At 38.7% G+C, this 19,042-nt stretch overlaps 1 protein-coding gene across 4 annotated transcripts in view; it reads right to left on the bottom strand.

Moving 5' to 3' along the window:
• The window catches only part of SGCD (sarcoglycan delta), a 1,325,612-nt gene that overhangs the window by 85,935 nt on the left and 1,220,635 nt on the right, over positions 1 to 19,042 (bottom strand). For all 4 annotated transcript variants that reach the window (XM_043990097.1, XM_043990098.1, XM_043990099.1 and 1 more), the window contains one exon: positions 7,639 to 7,711. In XM_043990097.1, the coding sequence (XP_043846032.1) occupies positions 7,639 to 7,711 (73 nt within the window). The remainder of the gene's footprint in view (positions 1 to 7,638; positions 7,712 to 19,042) is intronic.

Raw genomic sequence — 19,042 nt, 5'->3', positions numbered from 1 at the left:
TTTGGCTTATTGTTTTTTGAATTCAGTTCTAATTCCGTATCTGTCTTGGGTAAAAAGTGCTGTCATCATGTACCTCTAATCTCCCATTATTCTTTGTTTTGAAAAGGTTATAATTGGAATAAAACAAGACTGGCTGGAAGCCAACATCCATGAAGAATAAAATTAAGCAAGATTTTTTATACACATAAAGAAGTACTTTCCTATCAAGAGAGAAAGTTAGATTCAAAAACAAATCAGCATCAAGTAGGTGTTTTTGTGTTTCGAGATTGGGAGGTAAAAGGTGGAGAATAAGTGTTTTTGTTTTTGAATAGTAAATCCCACAGATTTTAACTGATAAATATCTGAGAAAGGCATTGAAAATCATACAAAAATCTACTACCAATAAAGAAGTTATGTTCTTTGCTTCAGAAGCAGGCGGATGAAATGGACCTAACTGATATTTTTTACAATCTCCTCATTTTTTAGATTGAAGAAACTGAAACAGAGTAAGGAAGTGGCTTGCCCCAAACACTAGTAAATTGAACTTTTGTTAGCCTAGAAACTCACGTTTGCCTCCATCTCCTTTCCTGAGATAAGTCAACTTATTTCTATTACATGAAACCAGTATTTTCTTCCTTTTAGAATCATAGAATCATCTGTTTAGGATGGAAGGGTCCTTCAAGTTTATCTGTCCATCTGCTTCATTTTATGGATGTGGAAACTGGTCCATAGATATCAAATGTCTTGTCTGAAGTCACAGAAGAAACCAGAGGAAGAGGTGGAACTCAAGTCTAGGCCCTTTATGTTGAAAACCATGTTCCCCCCCCCCCCCCATTGTACTTTGCTTCTTCACCCCTGAAACACCATTTTTTGGCTTTATTAGTTGGACATTTACTAATGAGAGCAGAGTCTTAAGTGTAGTAGGTATTTAATATATATCCATTGAACTGAATTAAAATACAGTTAGAACTTGCTTTTGAGGGTTTTTTTCCCGCTTTGAAGCTCTATTTTATAAACAAATTATATTACCTCTTGATGTCCTCAGTGTGATTACTTCTCCTGATATGTATCTTCTTTTTGTTTTGTTTTGTTTTTTGTTTGTTTTTTGGGGGAGAGACAATCAGGGTTAAGTGACTTGGCCAGGGTCACACAGCTAGTAATTGTCTGAGGCCAGTTTTCAGCTCAGGTCCTCCCGACTCCAGGGCCATTGCTCTATCCTCTGCACCACCTAGCTGCTCCTAATATGTATCTTCTAATTCGTGATTTGGCAATCATATAACTGAGCTTATTAGAACTGCATGTAAAAGAAAAGAGTAAAAGTTTCTGAATGGGGCCTAGATTTTTTCCCCTATGGGGTATTGTGCATAAGCATTAGTTCATGGTTTGGGGGCCACTCTTTCCTCCTCATTTCTTGGTTGGTTCTGGGAGAATTGAGGTATTAAATAAATGAAATGTTAATATATTTTCTTCATTCTTTGTCACTGAGAAAGTGGTAATGAGCTAGGCTCTGGAGGAGCCTCTGGGATCATGAAGACTCAGACATGACTGAACACAACTGAAAATCAGCAACAATGGGGTTTTCTTGGCAAAGATATTGGCGTGGTTTGCCATTTCCTTTCCTATGTTATGCAGCAGGGGTTAAATGACTTGCCCAGGGTCACACAGCTAGTAATAATCTGAATTCAAATTTGAACTCTAGTCTTTCTGTCTCTAGGACTGGTGCTCTATCTATCCACTGTTCCACTTAGCTACCCTCTTATGCCTACAATGATTTATGAATTAAATGCCCCATTTCTTTGTTTTAGATCACTGACTCACAAGGATTAGGAATATTCCAAATGAATATTATGTAACATAGATCAACATGATCAACCTATAGATAGGTGTTATAGTTACCTTTTCTTGTTCCGTCACGTCTGACACTTTGTGACCCCATTTGGGGTTTTCTTGGTAAAGATACTAGAGTAGTTTGTCATTTCCTTCTCCAGTTCATTTAACAGATGAGGAAACTGAGACAAAAAGGTTAAGTGCACTGACCAGGGTCACACAGCTAGTAAGTGTTTGAGGCCATATTTGGACTCAGGAAGATGAATCTTCTTGATTCCAGGCCCAGCACCCTATCTACTGCACCACCTAGCTGCCCCATAAGAGCCTGTATTTTATTAGCATTCACTTGCTATTCAAGGTAAGTACTCATGTACAGCCTAGTTAGTGAGGGAAAACAAGCCCAGTCTCCTTCTTCATTAATTTGGAATAACATGTCATCATTAGTTTAGAATAATTCCACATATGGGGAATGTTAATAAACAGCTCATAGGGAGAGTGATGGGTGTAGGCTTTTGCATACTAAGCTACTTACTTATCTTGGGAGATGCAGCAGTTTTTATTTTTAAACTCAACTCTGAATTTATTTGTAAACATCTTAAGGAAGATTACTGATACAGTAAATCTGAAATGGAGAGCAATGAACCCAAGCTATCGCAAACCAGAACAGTACCAATTCTTTTAACTTACAGCCTAGGAAGGCAGTAAACATGGCTACTCCAAGATGAAATGCCAGAGGCCTTAAACTCTCCCAAATAATGACTATCATTAAACAAAAATTAAATAAAAAACCTCCAACATGCCAGCAACAAGATGAGTTTTGATGAAACAAGGAAACAAAAATCAAACCAAAATGTGTTTAGCCAAGAGGGAAGCTCTCAGAGGAGAGAGGGCAAGCTGACGTCTTCCCAGCTGTGATTGCTACTTGGCCAAGTGAAGGACCTACAGATAATGGAAAAAGGAGAGGGGGGAAGACTGGTGTGAGGAGAAGGGATTATCTGTGAACTAAGCCCAGATAGGATGCTTTAATCTGATAACCTTTTACATAATACCAAATGCCATCTATACATCAAAACTACCATAGGGTGAAAGGGTAAATCCAAACTTAGACTGGTTGGCTCTAACCCACGGGCATACTGTTGCTTGCTATATTCATGTCTTACCATGTTTCTGTAGTATATAGTTTTTCCACACCTATTTTCAACAAAGTGGATAGACAGCTGGAGTTGGAGTCAGGAAGACCTGAGTTCAAATCTGTCCTTAGATACTTACTAGCTGTGTGACTCTGGGCAAGTCACTTAACCCCTCTTGGCCTCACTTTCTTCATCTGTAAAACAGGGATAATAATTGCACTTACATTATAGGGTTGTTATAATGATCAAATAAGATATATGTAAATGCTTTGCAAACCTTAAAGGCCATGTAATGTTATTGCTGTTGTCCATTATCATTAGACAGCATGGCACAGTGGGGAGGGGCAGTTAGGTGGTTAGTGGATAGTGGTCCTGAAGTGGGGAAGACCTGTGTTCAAATGTCAAATGTGTAACCATGGGCAGGTCACTTAACCCCAATTGCCTTAAAATATTCGGAGTCATCTCCAGTCGTCCTGATGTATAGCTTGCCACTGGACCCAGATAGCTCTGGAGGAGAGAGTGAGGTTGGCGACTTTACACAGTCCTCTCTCACTTAAATCCAATTCACTGCAAGTCATGACATCACCCCAATGTCACTGTCCTCTTCAAGATGAAGGACAAACAATAACAACAAAGAGTAGAGAGGTGGAGGGAAGGAAATAAGCATTTATTAAGTGCCTACCATGTCATATGCACCAAGCTCTATGTTAAGAATTAGAGCTTTATAAATGATATCTCATTTGAGTTTCTCGACAATCCTATCAAGTAGGTTCTATTACCATCCTTAGTTTTCAGTTGAAGAAACTGAGGCAGACAGAGGTTAAGTGACTTGCTTGGTCACACAACTAGTAAGAGTCTAAGGCTGGATTTGAATTCAGGTTTTACTGACTCTAGGGTCAGCAATCTATCCACCATGCCACCTAGCTGCTTCAGAATAAAGATTTATTCTTACTGTATATCTCTCACATATCGGTTCTGTGACTTTGGGTAAGTACTGGTGAAGGGACTCTTTCCCTAATGATGTGCAGTGGTCCAGTACCAGTAGACTCACAGGTCGGACATGTTAAAATAATCACAAAAAAACTTTGTGAGGTGGTGGGGGGGAGTAATTCTGATTTAAACAAAATATAATACATCTAGCATAGAACTATATAATAATAGAACTGGAAAAGGGCCTCAGAGAGCACGAGTTCAAAGTTCTCATTGTCAGATGAAGAAATGAGATCCAGAAGGGAAGGAACTGTTAACCTTCACAAGGTCCCCACCTAGTTAGTGATATGACCCAGACTAGAATATTGGCCTTCTGATTCCTTCTCTATTGTTCTTGATATTATACCATTCTGTCTCCTTGAGTAAGCTTTCTCTGAATAGTCTAGTGACGTTGGCTATTTATGCCATTTCAGAGACCAGAGATAGATTGTCCATGCACCATCACAATCAAATGAATTTCAGTTCTATGATGCCACAAAATGGGGTTGTTATTCATCCAGTTCATTCTTCCTTCACTCAGTATGCAAGGTTCAAGCTAATCAATAGTGCAGTGGAACTGTGACAGTATGAAAATACTAGCCTGGATACATTTATAGGGATCAGATTTTGCTAGTTAATCTACTAGAATTGGGAAAAGAGGACCCAATACAGATAGCATTAGAATTTTTATCTTTTACAGGCAGATTCTAATTCAGAGCTTCCCTCAGAAATAATTCAAAGCAAGGAACTTGGGACTGAAATAATATGAAGGAGTATAATGTATGAGAAAGAACACTGGATTTAGCATTATAGTACTAGCTTCTAAACACACTTCTAGGGGGTAGCTAGGTAGCGCGGTGGATAAAGCACTGTCCCTTGGATTCAGGAGGACCTGAGTTTAAATCCGACCTGACACTTAACACTTACTAGCTGTGTGACCCTGTGAACCCTGGGCAAGTCACTTAAGCCTCATTGTCCCACCCCCCCAAAAAAACAAAAAAAAACCAAAAAAACCAACTACAAAAAACAACCAAATCCCACACTTCTAGTACTTACTACCACTATGACCTTGGGTCATTGCATTTATACTGGGCTTCAGTTCTCCTCATTTGTAAAATGAAGGGGAAGGGGCAGCTTAGGTGGCACAGTGAATACAGCACCAGCCCTGGAGTCAGGAGGACCTGAGTTCAAATCCAGCCTCAGACACTAAACATTTATTAGCTGTGTGACCCTGGGCAAATCACTTAACCCCAATTGCCTCACCCCCCCAAAAAAATGAAGGGGTTAGAAAAGATAACCTTGAATGTCTAGCCCTAAATCTAGAATCAAAATAAAACATATTTAGCTTTGTTGTCATTGTTCTTCAGTCATTTCAGTCACGTCCAACTCTAAAACCCCTATTTGTTTTGTTTTGTTTTTTTGCCTTTTCCTTCTCCAGACCATTTTTCCAGAAGAGGAATATTTTTAAAAGGTCTATTCCCAGTTATGAGCCAGGATTAGAACAACTTTAACTTTGTTTCCTACATATATAAATACTGGCCCATGGGAATTATAGTTCTGAGTGACCAAAAGTTGTTCCATTTATCTTCAGAATTCTCTATTTCCAAAAGTAAAGAAATAAACATATTTTCTAGGATTTGTAAATATGCACATACACATATTCATATATATCACATGTACATGTATGTATATATGTATATATAAATATACACACATATAATATCTAGGCAGCTAGGTGACACAGTGGATAGACACCCAGACCCAGAGTCAGGAAGACTCATTTTCCTGAATTCTTATGCTTGGGCCTTGGACACTTAGTGGCTGTGTGATCCAAGGCCAGTCACTTAACCGTGTTTGCCTTAGTTCTTACATCTGTCAAATGAGCTAAGAGAAGAAAATGGCTAACCACTCCAGTATCTTTGCAAAGAAATTCCAAACTGGGTCACAAACAGTTGGACACGACTGAAATGATTGAACACCACACATATATTATATTAAATACGGAAATTTTTTCTGTTTAGTAATTATTATCCAGAACCCTCCCCCTTTCCCTCCATTCCTCCATCCTTCTAGTCTGTTTTCCTTAGAAAGTGCCTTTCTTTGGAGAATTCAACATGTTTTAGGGACAGACATCCTACTCTATCATAAGGAACACTAATTTAAAGACTGAAGAGCAGGTTTTTCTTTACTTCTGCCTCCAAGAACCCTTTTACATTGGCATGGGATATCATGACATTAACTCATCATGCTCCATGTCCTCATCAGAGCCTTCTTGACCACAGTTTCTGCCCAAGATCTTTCTTCCAGCACTTTATTTGTTTTGGGAGAGGTAAAAGGGATCTGGCCACATCCTTTTGTATGCTGAAAACGACCACATTAAAAACCAATACAGCTTTCTTTATATTATATTATATAATTCTAACAAGATAACTCCCCTATGCCAGAGACCTTTCCAATAAAGGACTCTCATTGCCCACCAATTATGTTCCTATGCTTTAGTCCAATATATTTACATTCCTGGCATGTAAATCCTTATGAACACTAAGGATTTTTTGAGTTGCCATTTTTGTAATTCACACTGTGCACTGGAAAACACCTTTCTGTTTGAGAAACACAGCACAAAGAAAACCTTAATTTGCTGGGAATTATCATATTATTATTTTCTAACATGACCGCTGCCACCATTAGTGGGCATGCTACATTTAAATTGGCTCCTTGGAAGGCTAGGTCTGCCTTGACAATACAAATAGATTTGTGTGCGGCTGCTTCCACTAATGAAATCATATATAGGTGTACCTCATCTGGTATGTATGATACTTAAGGTGGTTTCTGATTAGCTTTGGTTAAAATTACTTCTTCAGAGATGAGGAGATCCAATTTTCCCTGAATGGGGCATGGGCATCTCTTGAGTGAACACTGTAGTGAAGCTGCTTCTATTATATTAGTTTTATTTGTAGTCTTCTGAAATATTCTCTCTCTGGTTATCCCCTTTGCATAGTGGGGTTCCTCTGCTCATATTTTGGAACAAGGAGGTCTTACAATGAGGTCCATTATGTGGAACCAGAGTATTTCAGGAAAAGTAGGTGATATGATAACACCTCCTTTGTCCTGCCAAATTCCATTACCTGGGCATGGAATGGTGCATTTCTTGACAAAAGGCAATTGTACCACTGTTTTGGTCCCCATTGCCCTTCCTATAGTTTTGAGGCTATTTCAGTTATCCACAGATGAGCTATTATTAACCAACAAATTTTTAATGTATTTAATTTTCCAGCTAAGCCTTCCAAGAGTGTTGGTTTTGGTCAGGGGAATGGGGTTCAAATCCCATTTTCGCCACTAACTTTTGGTCACCCAGTCTCTTTGGGTTTGTTTCTTCATCTGGAAAATGAGGTGATTGAACACTTTAAGATGACTCTTAGCTAACTTCTAAGTTCTTTTCCAGCTCTCAATTATGATTCTATCATTTTCTCTTCTTCACCCAGGACTTGGTGTCTCTGGGGCTCTTGATTATCAAGATATTGCTCCTATTTACCATTTTCTATTTGTTCCTCCTGCTCCATTCTATGACATTTCCTCTATGACATTTCTTTTCCCTCTATGATATTTGCACTCAAAAGGAAACTCAGCTGGAAACTCAGTTGTCAGTAGGAAAAAAATTGCCACTTAGAAGACTATCTGATTGCAATGACATGTTGATTATGTACATAGGAACAAACTAGATTGCAAAGATTACCTTAGTTCCTTGAAGGGTTCTGCCCTCACATTAGGTGTTTCTATAGATTTAGGGAACACTGTGCCTTCTGCTCCTAGAATAACAAGACAGAAAACAAAACACTGTTAGTAGGGAGGATGGCACATTTCATTCAACTCCCTTTGCCACAAAATATAAAATAAATGTCTGTAGAATGTTTCTGGTTGTTCAGTCATTTTTTCCCCAGTCATGTCCAAGTCTCTGTGACCTCACTTGGGATTTTCTTGGCAGAGACACTGGAGTGGTTTGCCAGTTCCTTCTCTAGCTCATTTTACAGATGAGGAAACTGAGGCAAACAAGGTTAAGTGACTTGGCCAGGGTCACACAGCCAGTAAATGTCTGGGATCAGATTTCGACTCAGGTCCTGTCTTCTGCCTCGTGGAATATTTAGCACACAATAATTAAATCACCCTATGAAGTTCCATGTTTTCATTCATTCATTTTTTTTCTCTCCACTGGTGCAGACTGCAACCCTGCTAAACTTGAGGAGCCAATTTTATGAGTTGCTATGACTTAAAGAGCCATTGCCTGAGATACAAGCTGGTGGTGATGAGGGCATTCTCCTTAGACAACAGCCAGCTTTCCAGCTTGGGGGGACCTGCCAGATGTTAATATTTTGCTGGCAAAGTCTTCAAGAGCCCAAAGTTGCCTCCATTCTGTGATGAGGCATCAGGAAATCATTTTAGTGAAGGAACTAAGTCATGAGTACGTGTAGACAGCAATACTGATCAGACTTCAAAATGTCTATTTAAACTCCCTTTGCCCCTCCACACAATCCTCTCACCCCATTTCCTCTGTAGATCACTGAGATATAGTTGAAAAAAGCCGGAGCTGGGAACCAGAAGACCTTGTTTCTAGCCTTGCATAGCTAACCATTAAATAGGGGACATGACCTTGGATAAGTGATTTTCCTCTTTTGCATGTGACTACAAGCTGACTTTGAAATCTTTTTTTCTTTTTGTGATAAATAAAAGAATAAATAAAAATGAGTCTATCTATGTACTTGCCTTTTTCTTACTAGTATCACTGAAAATTGCCCAAATCACATCTTGGTTTAGAAATAATATTTGGAAACATCAGTCAGACTCTGGCACCTCACAAACAGTTGATAATATTGTGGTCTGGAAATGTTTTGGGAACTGAGCTTTTGGAGTCCTGGGGGTATATTTTAAATCACAAATCAGATAAGGACAAGTGCAGCTAACTAGTGTTGGGGAGGGTGGTGGTGGGGTAGGTAAGTAAAGGACTGGCATGATTACAGTACAACTGAATTTTTTCAGCATAATTTAGGTAAAGAAATGCTGCTGGGCACATTAATTGACATAAGAATTTTTTTCCCTAATTTGTTAAAAAATTTCCCTATCTCCACAATGTGATTTAAATACAAGTAAGTATAAGCTGATATTACAGTTTTATTTTGAAATTAAATTTTCATCCTTCTCTCTCTCTTGTATGTGCAAATGAATTGTGTCAATTTCCACAGTTTGGTTCTTTGAGGTTTTTTTTTTTTTTCAAATTCTGTTCCCTCTAGTGTTAAGCAAAATTCAACTTACTAGCCTCAGAAAGAGGTTTTCCGACCCCCTTTAAAATTCATAAAGAATAGCTCCAAGTTCAAAGCTTTATACTTTGGGTATTAACATCAATCCCATGACCCGATCTCGATATTTAGCTCTTGATTTTACCATCAGCTTTTATCTTTACAAGTTGTCAGCAGCAGCTGCACCTCACTGTCCGTGAAGGTTGCTATTATCTGATTTGTCCACTCTGAACCGTTTCCAAATCATTTAAGTCTAAGTTTATCACCATCAATTGCCCTGGATGTTTACTTTCCAATTAAACTTAGTCAAGACAGTCAGTCCCTTAACTTATCTAAATAATTATGTACTACTGTAGAGCTGAAGTCATCAGTGTGTTTCAGTAGTTTTCAGTTCATGTCTGACTCTTCATGATCCCATTTAAGGTTTTCTTGGCAAAGATACTAGAGTGGTTTGGCATTTTCCTTCTTCAGCTCATTTTACAGATGAAGAAACTGAAGCAAAGAGGGTTCAGTGACGTGACGAAGGTCACATAGCAAGTTGCTGAGACCAGATTTGAACTCAGAAAGCTAAGTCTTCCTGACTCAGGTCTGGTGTTCTGTCCTCTGTGACACCTTGCTTGACCTAGTAGTAGTGCTGGGGGAGCTAAGCAAATGAATTCTGCTGCATTTATCATAACATGCGCATGTCTACATTTCCAAATTTTTTAAATTTAATTATTTTTTAGCATTGAAATGGGTTTACCCCTACTATCACAGTTCTTTACAAGTTGTTAGAAACTTGTAACTTGTAAAGTTCCAAATCCTGGTTTATAGGCAAAAACTGATGCTTCTAATGCTATTAGCTCTGGTTTGGCATTGGGAAACAACATGTAAATAAAGGAAAGAAGTTTTGACTAGCTTTAAAACAACAGCAATAATTTTATTGAATCAGTATAAAAAGAAATTGTCATTGGTCTTTCCTGCCTTAATCTTGGAACTCCTCAGACCCTTTAATATTTAGTCTTAAACTACCCCTTAGATAGTAAAAAGGAATATTTAATAAGCCTCAGAAAAGTAGGGACAGTTATAATTCTTCCATTCCCTATATTCAAATCCATGCCCTCCCCCCCAAAAAATTCAAATGCGAAAAGTTCTCTGATCTAAGCTAGGCTTAAATGCTTTCCTTTTGCTCACACTTCTAAGAATCCCAAGCATTTAATTTGTATTATTCACTGAGTTATTTATATATATATATATATATATATATATATATATATATATATATATATATATATTTATATATATAAGACTGTTCTGTTTCCTTAGGACTATTGGGCATAGAATACTGACTTTGAAGTCACGAGTTCTAGATTCAAATCCTGTCTCTAACACTTAGCATCTGTGTGACCTTGAGCAAAACCATTCACCTTCCCCAGATCTTGGTTCCCTCTTCTGTAAAATAAGACAATTGATTTCAATGCCCTCTGAGGTCCCCATGTTAATCTCATGACGTTTGATTAGGTTAGATGGTAAACTTCTTAAGGGCAGAGTCAAGATTTTTTCACAAGTAAAAGCAAAAGTTGTATTCAACACAGTGAAGGTCAGGAAGCAGTACTTTTTTTAATCACTTTTTTTTGGTATGTGTGTGGGACAATGGGGGTAAAGCAATTTGCCCAGGGTCACAAAGCTAGTAAGTGTCAAATGTCTGAGGCTGATTTGAACTCAGGTCCTCCTGAATCCAGGGCCCAGTGCTTTATTCACTGTGCCACTTAGCTGCCCCCTTTTATCACTTTCTTAAAAATTACAAACAAATCTCTGAAATCAGTGACTAAAAAAAAAATCAATGAATATTCTTTTCCATAAAAGAAACATTTCACGTGTTTGGCCTGATTTTCCTGTTTCAAAGGGTGGAGGCAGGGATTAGGGAGAAGAATGAGATCCTCAGGGCCTCCTTTGGCCCCATACCATAGGCCTCATTCTTTCCCAGATCTTGTTCCTTTGCTCACCCACAAGATAAACAGCTCTCCTGCATCGGGTCCCCTGTGGCTACAGGTCATATCATTTTTCAAGGTTGCTTAAAACATAGAGAACAAAATCCCCAGCAATGATGATGTTGGTGATGTTAATAACACCTCCTGGCTGTGTAGCATTTTTACATTTTCCAAGTGCTTTTAAACCTATCATCACTTTCTTCTGACAATAGTCCTGCTAGCCACATAGGGCAGAAGTGAGTATGTCCCTTTGACCGATGAAGAAACTGAGGCACTAACAGCTACATAGAAAAGGACTTAAGGAAATAACTAATAGTATGTAATGTGGGCCTATTCAGCCCCTTGTTGCCCTTTCACTGAGAGGGGGAATGGGAAAACGGAATATTATGCACTTTATATATCAATGTTTGCTGATTTTCTTCCTTCTTGTCCCACCTCCCCCCGGGATGGGGTTTTGAGAAACCAGGCTTATAATCTTGGGTAGTATCCTTGGCCTGGGGAAGTGCAGGGGACCAGAAAAGCATTCTGCATTTTCATACTGCTATTCTTATTTCATTTCCTGGCTTAAGTTTCTCTTAGTCAGTAGTGCCTTTCCCCTTTAACCCAAGCCCATACCAATCTCTTCCTCCTTTCTCCAGATTCCTCCCTGACTTAATGTTATTAGCACTTATTTAATAATTAGTATAGGCTAACCCAGACTAATGCTGGGAATGATCAGAACTACTTTGGAAGCTCTTGGAGGGAAGAGACTCTGATGCCACAGTGCCTACCTAGATCACGAATAGATAGTTCATGATAGAGGACTAGAATTGAAGAGAAAGATGAGGACTATTTATCTGAATCTCTGAGTCACCTATTTAGAGATGATGTCTGAATTCATGGGAGCTGAAGAGATGACCAAAGGAGAGAAGATGTACCAAGGCAGAGGCTTGGGAAAGAACCACAACAAGGAACATCAGCAGCAGGACCACTGAGGAGAGGTCATTCTCATGCAGGGCATGGCAAGAGGCGATAAGCTAGTGTGGGAGACTATAAAGAAGTGACCAGAAGGGAGGGAGAATATTCAGCCAAGGGAGGTGGTCGAGAATAACCAAATCTAGGGAAAGGTTAGAAAGAAAAGGACAGAGAAAAGATAGGTGGCATTCTCAGAGAGTGCTTTTTGGTAGAGGGATCATTGTGGAAACCAGATTTCAGAAGTGCTGGGAAGTAAATACGTCGTGAGGAAAAGGAGCAGTGTGTTGATCTTTCTACAGTTTGGGCAATGAAAGGAAATAGAGATATTGGATGACTGTGTGAGGAGACAGCAGGGTTACATGAAGGCTTTTTAAGGATGGGGAGGCCTCATTATATTTGTAGACAGTGGGAAAGAAGCCAAGATATAGGTAGACAAGATGGGGGGTACAGGGGTGGGGAATAAGTGGTAAGCTGAGATGCAGAAGATGGGAAAGGATGCAATCAAAGGCATAAGTGAGGCCTTGGTAAGAAGGACCACTTTTTTTCTCAGGGAAATGACCAGGGATTTGGGTGTGTGAAATAAGGGAGACAGATCTGACAATCCAAATTTCCTCAGTATATAGATGACTTTAGATAGACTGGCAGGAACTTGGATGGATAGCAAGCCCTTGACTCAGTTATTGAACTCCTTCAGAAAGAAAAAAGAATGATCTGGAGTCTATTCCTGCAGATGACTGCAAAATGAATGCAGACTGGGTGATAAATACTAGGTTCTTTAAGAGGTCTTTCTCGGTTGTGCCAGCCCCCCAAATAGCTATTCCTTCCCTCTGAGATTATCTTCCATTTACCCTATATATTTCTTTTCTTTACAGAGTTGCTTGCATGTTGTTTCCCAGGTTCAAATGTAAGCTCTTTTTTTTGTTGTTGTTGTTGGTTTTTTTTTGTTTGTTTGTTTTTTTGTTTTTAGTGAGGCAATTGAGGTTAAGTGACTTGCCCAGGGTCACACAGCTAGTACGTGTTAAGTATCTGAGGCCGGATTTGAACTCAGGTACTCCTGACTCCAGGGCCGGTGCTCTATCCACTGTGCCACCTAGCTGCACCCCAAATGTAAGCTCTTTCAGGGAAAGGACGGTTTTTACTTTTCTGTGCATCCTTAGGTATTTAGTATATTATCTGGCACATTTAGGGGTTAGCTAGCTGGTGCAGTGGCTAAAACAGTGGAATAAGGAGGACCTGATTTCAACTCAAACCTAAGATGCTTTCTAGCTATGTGATCTTGGACAATGCACCTGATATCACCTGCCTTAGTTTCATCATCTGTAAAAAGGGGGATAATAGAACCTTCCTCCTAGGGATGTTGTCAGGATGAAAAATAATATTTGTTAAGTCCTTTAAAGGGTAGTATATAAATGCTAGCTATTTGTTGTTATTTCCCAAGTGCTTAATACATATTTGTTTACTGTAGAGAGAAATTAGACCTCAAAAGAACAGAAGCCACAAAATGATGACTGCAGAGTTTGGGTTAGGAGCTGGCAGAGAGAATATGCTGACTCTTCCTCCAGGCACATTGTAACATTAGGCATGAGATAAGGGGAAAATGGGGCTGCCAGGAGCGGGACATCATCCAGTGATAGGATTCCCTGAATGCAAGATCATGGAAAGAGTCTGAGCTGAAACAATCTAGGATCACTGTGAGTTTGTCATTAAATTATTAGGGCTACAGGTGAAAGGAGAGGGCAGAGGAGGAAGAGAACTAGGGAGCACTTAACATTGAACATGATAGGAAAGAGTGTGGGATGTGGTAGCAAAAGTTACTCATTTGGCTTTTATAGGCTATTTCTCATCAGCTATATCATATGATGGTCAAGGGAAGGAATTGAATTTTGCATTCCCTGGTATTCCTCTCAGAATTAATCCACATCCCTGGCAAACCTGGCATCCCTGGTGGTTGATGAGGTTGAATCATAGAACACCTTGGTTCTTCCTGGGAGGCCCCACAGATTAGAGAATAACAGCAGACAGAATGCCAAATTTTATCCTAAGTACACTGCTCTTACTATTAACCCATTTGCTCCACTATAAAACAAAACCAATGCCTTGAATTCACTTTTAATTAGTTCTGTCACTTCAGTGTGCCTTTTGAAGATGATTTTATATTCCCCATCTCATTAGGTTTTTATGTGTCTCTAAAATGGCAATGGTGTACAACAAATGCCTGGAATCTCCCCATCTGTGTACCCAACACATCCCAATGATGGAGTGCTGCTACTTGAGCATCATAATGATGCCTGAGGGTAACTGGAGGAGCAAACACTGATGAGGACTGACTGCTGATCTCATTTTCCCCATCCCAGGGATGAATCTCTTTGTCCCTTCTTGGAAAGTCACTTCTGTGCAACAGAGCCACACCAGTTTCATGTTCTCAGGGCCTGGCACACAGTGGGTTCTTAAAGGGTGCTAAAAGGTGCTGGATGGATATTACACAAGGGGATAATGATGGCATGATACTGTTCAACAGACTAAAAATAATCTGGCCCCTTAATTCTAGGGTGAGATATTGAGAAACCGAACTACAGGATCTTGGAGTGGGAGAGAATACCATTTAATATATGTTAGGAAACTTTAACAGGGGAACCCATCACCTCTTGAGGAAATCCATCCTACTTTTAGAAAGCTCTAAATGTTAGGAAGTTTTTCTTTACATCAATGTTAAATCTGTTGTTGTTATTGTTGTGTCACTTCAATTGTGTCTGACTCTTCATTTAGAGTTTTCTTGGCAAAGACACTGAAGTAGTTTGCCATTTCCTTCTCCAGCTCATTTTACAGATGAGGAAACTGAGGCAAATGGGGTTAAGTGACTTGTCCAGAGTCACATAGCTAAGTGTCTGGAGCAGGATTTGAACTGAGGTGTTCCTGACCCTAAGCCCAGTGCTCTCTCTATCCATTGAGCCACCTATCTGCCCAAACCTTAAATCTACCATCCTCTCACATTCATGGCTGCTCCTAGTTCTGTCCACTGAGACCAAGAAGAAAAAAGTCTAGATTGTCTTTCATATATTGACCTTCTAAATTTTTGAAGCTAAGGATAATCTATCCCCCAACTCCTCTCTTATTCAAGTTAAATAATACTACCCCCCTTTACCTGTTCCCTTTATATTATGCTCTCAAAATGCTTAACCATCTGGGTAGCATTCCTTGGTCTAGAGCTTTTGTAACTTCCCATTGCCTTCCCCATTAGATTGTAAGCTCTTTGAGGACAGAGATTGTCTTTTGCCTCTTTTTTTGTAGTTCTAGCACTTTGGTACAATGATGGAAAATAGGAGTTTAATAAAATTTTATTGACTGATGATTGATTGACCTAAGACATCACACCAAGAACTGGACATAATACTCTGGATGTGATCTGAGTTGGCTATTCTACCTTAATGATTCATCACCATTTAACTGGATGTAGCCTTGCATTCCATTTTCCTATTTGTGCTATGCTTATGCTACATTCTTAAGAGTTCTGGCTTTGAGAGAGAAAACTTTTTAGCCGACCTGTCAAAAGGAGCCAGAAGATTGATTTCTCATCTTGTCCTCTGTTACTCTGAGTGGGTATAATCTCTTTCCCTTCATTCACCCTTTTATTGAGTATAAAATAAAAACAGTTATATATTTTTAACTAATGCTGCTTGTTAAACCCCAAATTATATCACTTTTAAAATGACTCACATTGACTTCAAAATGTTCATGCTTCTTAAAACTAAACAAAACATATCAGTTTCCTTGAAACAATAAAGTCAGAATGTCAGAGCTGGAAGAGACCTAAGAAATCATTTATTCTAACCGGCTCAATTTACAGATGATAAAGATAAGACCAAGAGAACGAGAATGATTTAGCTAAGGTGGCTTAGCAAGTTAGATGGTGTAGCGCTTTATAATGTTTATTTTTTCACCTTCTCCCAATGTCCGGTCACCTGTGGCCCACAGCTGACACCATCCTATAAGATGCATTCCCCCATTCCATACAGTCCTTATTCTCAGGTAATAAATTATCCTTATTTTATTATTTCAAAAGGGTTTCTATTAAAACCATACCTACTGATTCCCTCTTTTGACACTGTGTAATTTACTGGCAATAAATGTTCATAAACAGTTTGAGTGAAAAATCCATAAAGCCATTTCAGCTTTATTTTAAGTTCCATTTAATGTCTCTCAAAAATGATTTCATCAATGTGTTTCCATTAGCTGGTTCTCTGCCCAATAACTTAATTCCACACGATCAATCAGGAACTTATAAAGCATGTGACAGGATCTATCTAAAGTGTTTTGAATCACCGTAAAGATTCGCTCAATAGCTCTTTCCCCTACTGGCATAGGTGGGGGGTAAACTTGTCAAAAGACCTCGAATGCACTCAGTCACCATGGTAATGAGAAGCTGGTTTTTCCTGTCAGGAAAGGGATGCTTCCAGTTTGTATTTTGATTTCAGAGATGTTTCCTTCTTGGGATACTTAGGGGCAAGAGGATGGAGAGGGTAATTAAGTGGAAAAAAAGCTAAAGATTGGAATTCAGAGCCTATCTCTAACAAATGTTTTGTTCTCTCTGTGCCTCAGTCTCTTCCTTTGCAAAATCAGGCGGCTGTACTTTCTATGGTAGCAAAAAAAACCAGAACCAGTTAGGAAATGGCTGGACAAAATGTAGTATATTAATACAGAGGAATATAATTATTCCAGAAGAAGCAATAAATGAGGAATTAAGAGAAACTTAAGACTTATTTGATCTTAGAGAGTAAAGTAAGAACCAAGAGAACATATAATGACTATAATAATGTAAGTGAGAGACAACACCAAATTATATTAATTGAAATGAGAAATCTTGATCTTGGATAAATGATGATGAAACATACTCCCTTCCTCTTTGTGGGGGGTGTGAGGACTATGGGAAGGAAATATCTATACTCTCTAGGTTGCTTTTGCTTAACTTTTTCTATGTTACAAGGTGAGATTCAATTGGGGGTTGTATTTTGGGAAATTATTGCTTATGTATGGAAAAATAAAGGAATTAGTTAAATTTTTTAATTGAAGAGACTGAAATAGTTTATTTCTAGTGTTCTTTTTATAGCATAGTGAAAAGAGTACTGAACTTTGAGTCAGAGGACTGACTGAAGTTCACATCCTAGTTTTGCTCCTTACTGAGTGACCTTGGAGGAGTCATCCTCTCTGGGTCTCTGTGTCTTCACATGTGAAGTAAGGGAGTTGAAGTCGGTGACTTCTAACATCTTTTCCAATTCTAAATTTATGATCTTACGGTTCAATGATCCAAAATAGAATGATTGTAAAACAAACAGTTCATTAAACCAGTTTCCCCAATTCTTTGTAAAAATGGTCTCTTTCTTTGCTTTCTTCCCCAAAGGCCTGTAAAACTGAATACCTGGACATAACAACCTCTAGTGATTAGTAGGAGTGCCATAAAAAATAAAACTTTTAATCTATTAATAATAGCACCCCATTAGCATGTGGATTCTTATTGTTGTTCAGTTATTCAGTCACATCCAACTCTTCATGACTCTGTGGAATAACTGTGCATGGGGATTTCTTGGCAAAGAAACTGGAGGGGTTTTCCATTTCCTTCTCCAGTTGTAGGCAGGCAAAGTCTAAGTGATTTGCCTAGGGTCACACAGTTAGTAAGTAGCTGAGGTCAGATTTGACCTCTTGTTTTTTTCTGACCTCTGCCTCAGTATTCTATCCACTGTGCCATCTAACTTTTCCTCAATCTTTATGGCTTACATGGGTTTTTTAATCATAAAATTCTATAAAGCAGATACAACTACAAATGATGTTGTTTTCATTCTGTAGAAGAGAAAAGCAAGGAACAAAGTGATCGACTCACTTGCTCATTGGTTACACAACTTAGTAAGTGAAAGCCAAGATATGAATCTGCTGACCCCTAACTTTTGGCCCAATACTTTTTCCATGATATCATGTGGTCTATCAGGGAAATGCTCTATAGTAACCAACATTTAAAAAATACTTCCCAGGGCAGCTAGTTGGTGCAGAGGATAAAGCAGTGGCCCTGGATTCAGGAGGACCTGAGTTCAAATCAGACCTCAGACACTTGACACTTACTAGCTGTGTGAACCTAGGCAAGTCACTTAACCCTCATTGCCCCCCAGAAAAAGTACTTCCCCTTTCAAGTAATCCAGGAGGAGTGGATGCCACAAGATGGTAAATATCAAATTCAAAATAATATTCATATATAAGTAAAACAATAAATGTTTTAATGTGTGAAGGTCAGACATTTAGGCAGCTCTTCACTCTGGTTGAAAACAAACCATCTAATTCTGGTATTTTATGACCTGCAATTATTACAGGAATAACAATATTGACCACTATTTTAAACAGTTCTCTTTAATTAACAATTATTTTGAATATTGTTTTGAGAACAAGTTAGTGCTTGTTGACTTTTGAGAGTCATGCAGAATTGATTAAGATGGTGGCATGAAAGGTTAGAGGAGCTCAGTTATCTCACATATACTACACCCATGATCAAAAAAGGCACCACACCAAATGAACAACAACAACAACAACAACAAAAATCTAGAGATAAATAACAGTAGTCTCCTTCATTCAACCCAAAACTGAAAAAAAAAAAAAAGACTTAGCAGCTAGAAATACTGGAAAAGTAAAGGAGGTTACAGAGGATGGCCCTGGAAGAAATTCTGAAGTCAGAAACTAAGGCTGAAGATATAAATAAATACAATAATACACCAAACATTATTAAGGACCATTATGGGTTAAGAGATGCTGAAGTGGTGAATGTAGGAGATAAGAATTTTTCTATGATAAATACAAGCAGAACCTCAGAGATAAAAGTGCCATGGCCACAAAGGCTATAAGAGTATTTGGAAGAAATAACACAAATACTTTAAAAATGGAATTTTAA

This window comes from Dromiciops gliroides, chromosome 2 (genome assembly GCF_019393635.1).
Source record: "Dromiciops gliroides isolate mDroGli1 chromosome 2, mDroGli1.pri, whole genome shotgun sequence".
NCBI classification, from domain to species: domain Eukaryota; kingdom Metazoa; phylum Chordata; class Mammalia; order Microbiotheria; family Microbiotheriidae; genus Dromiciops; species Dromiciops gliroides.
This window is presented reverse-complemented; position numbering and strand designations above follow the sequence as displayed.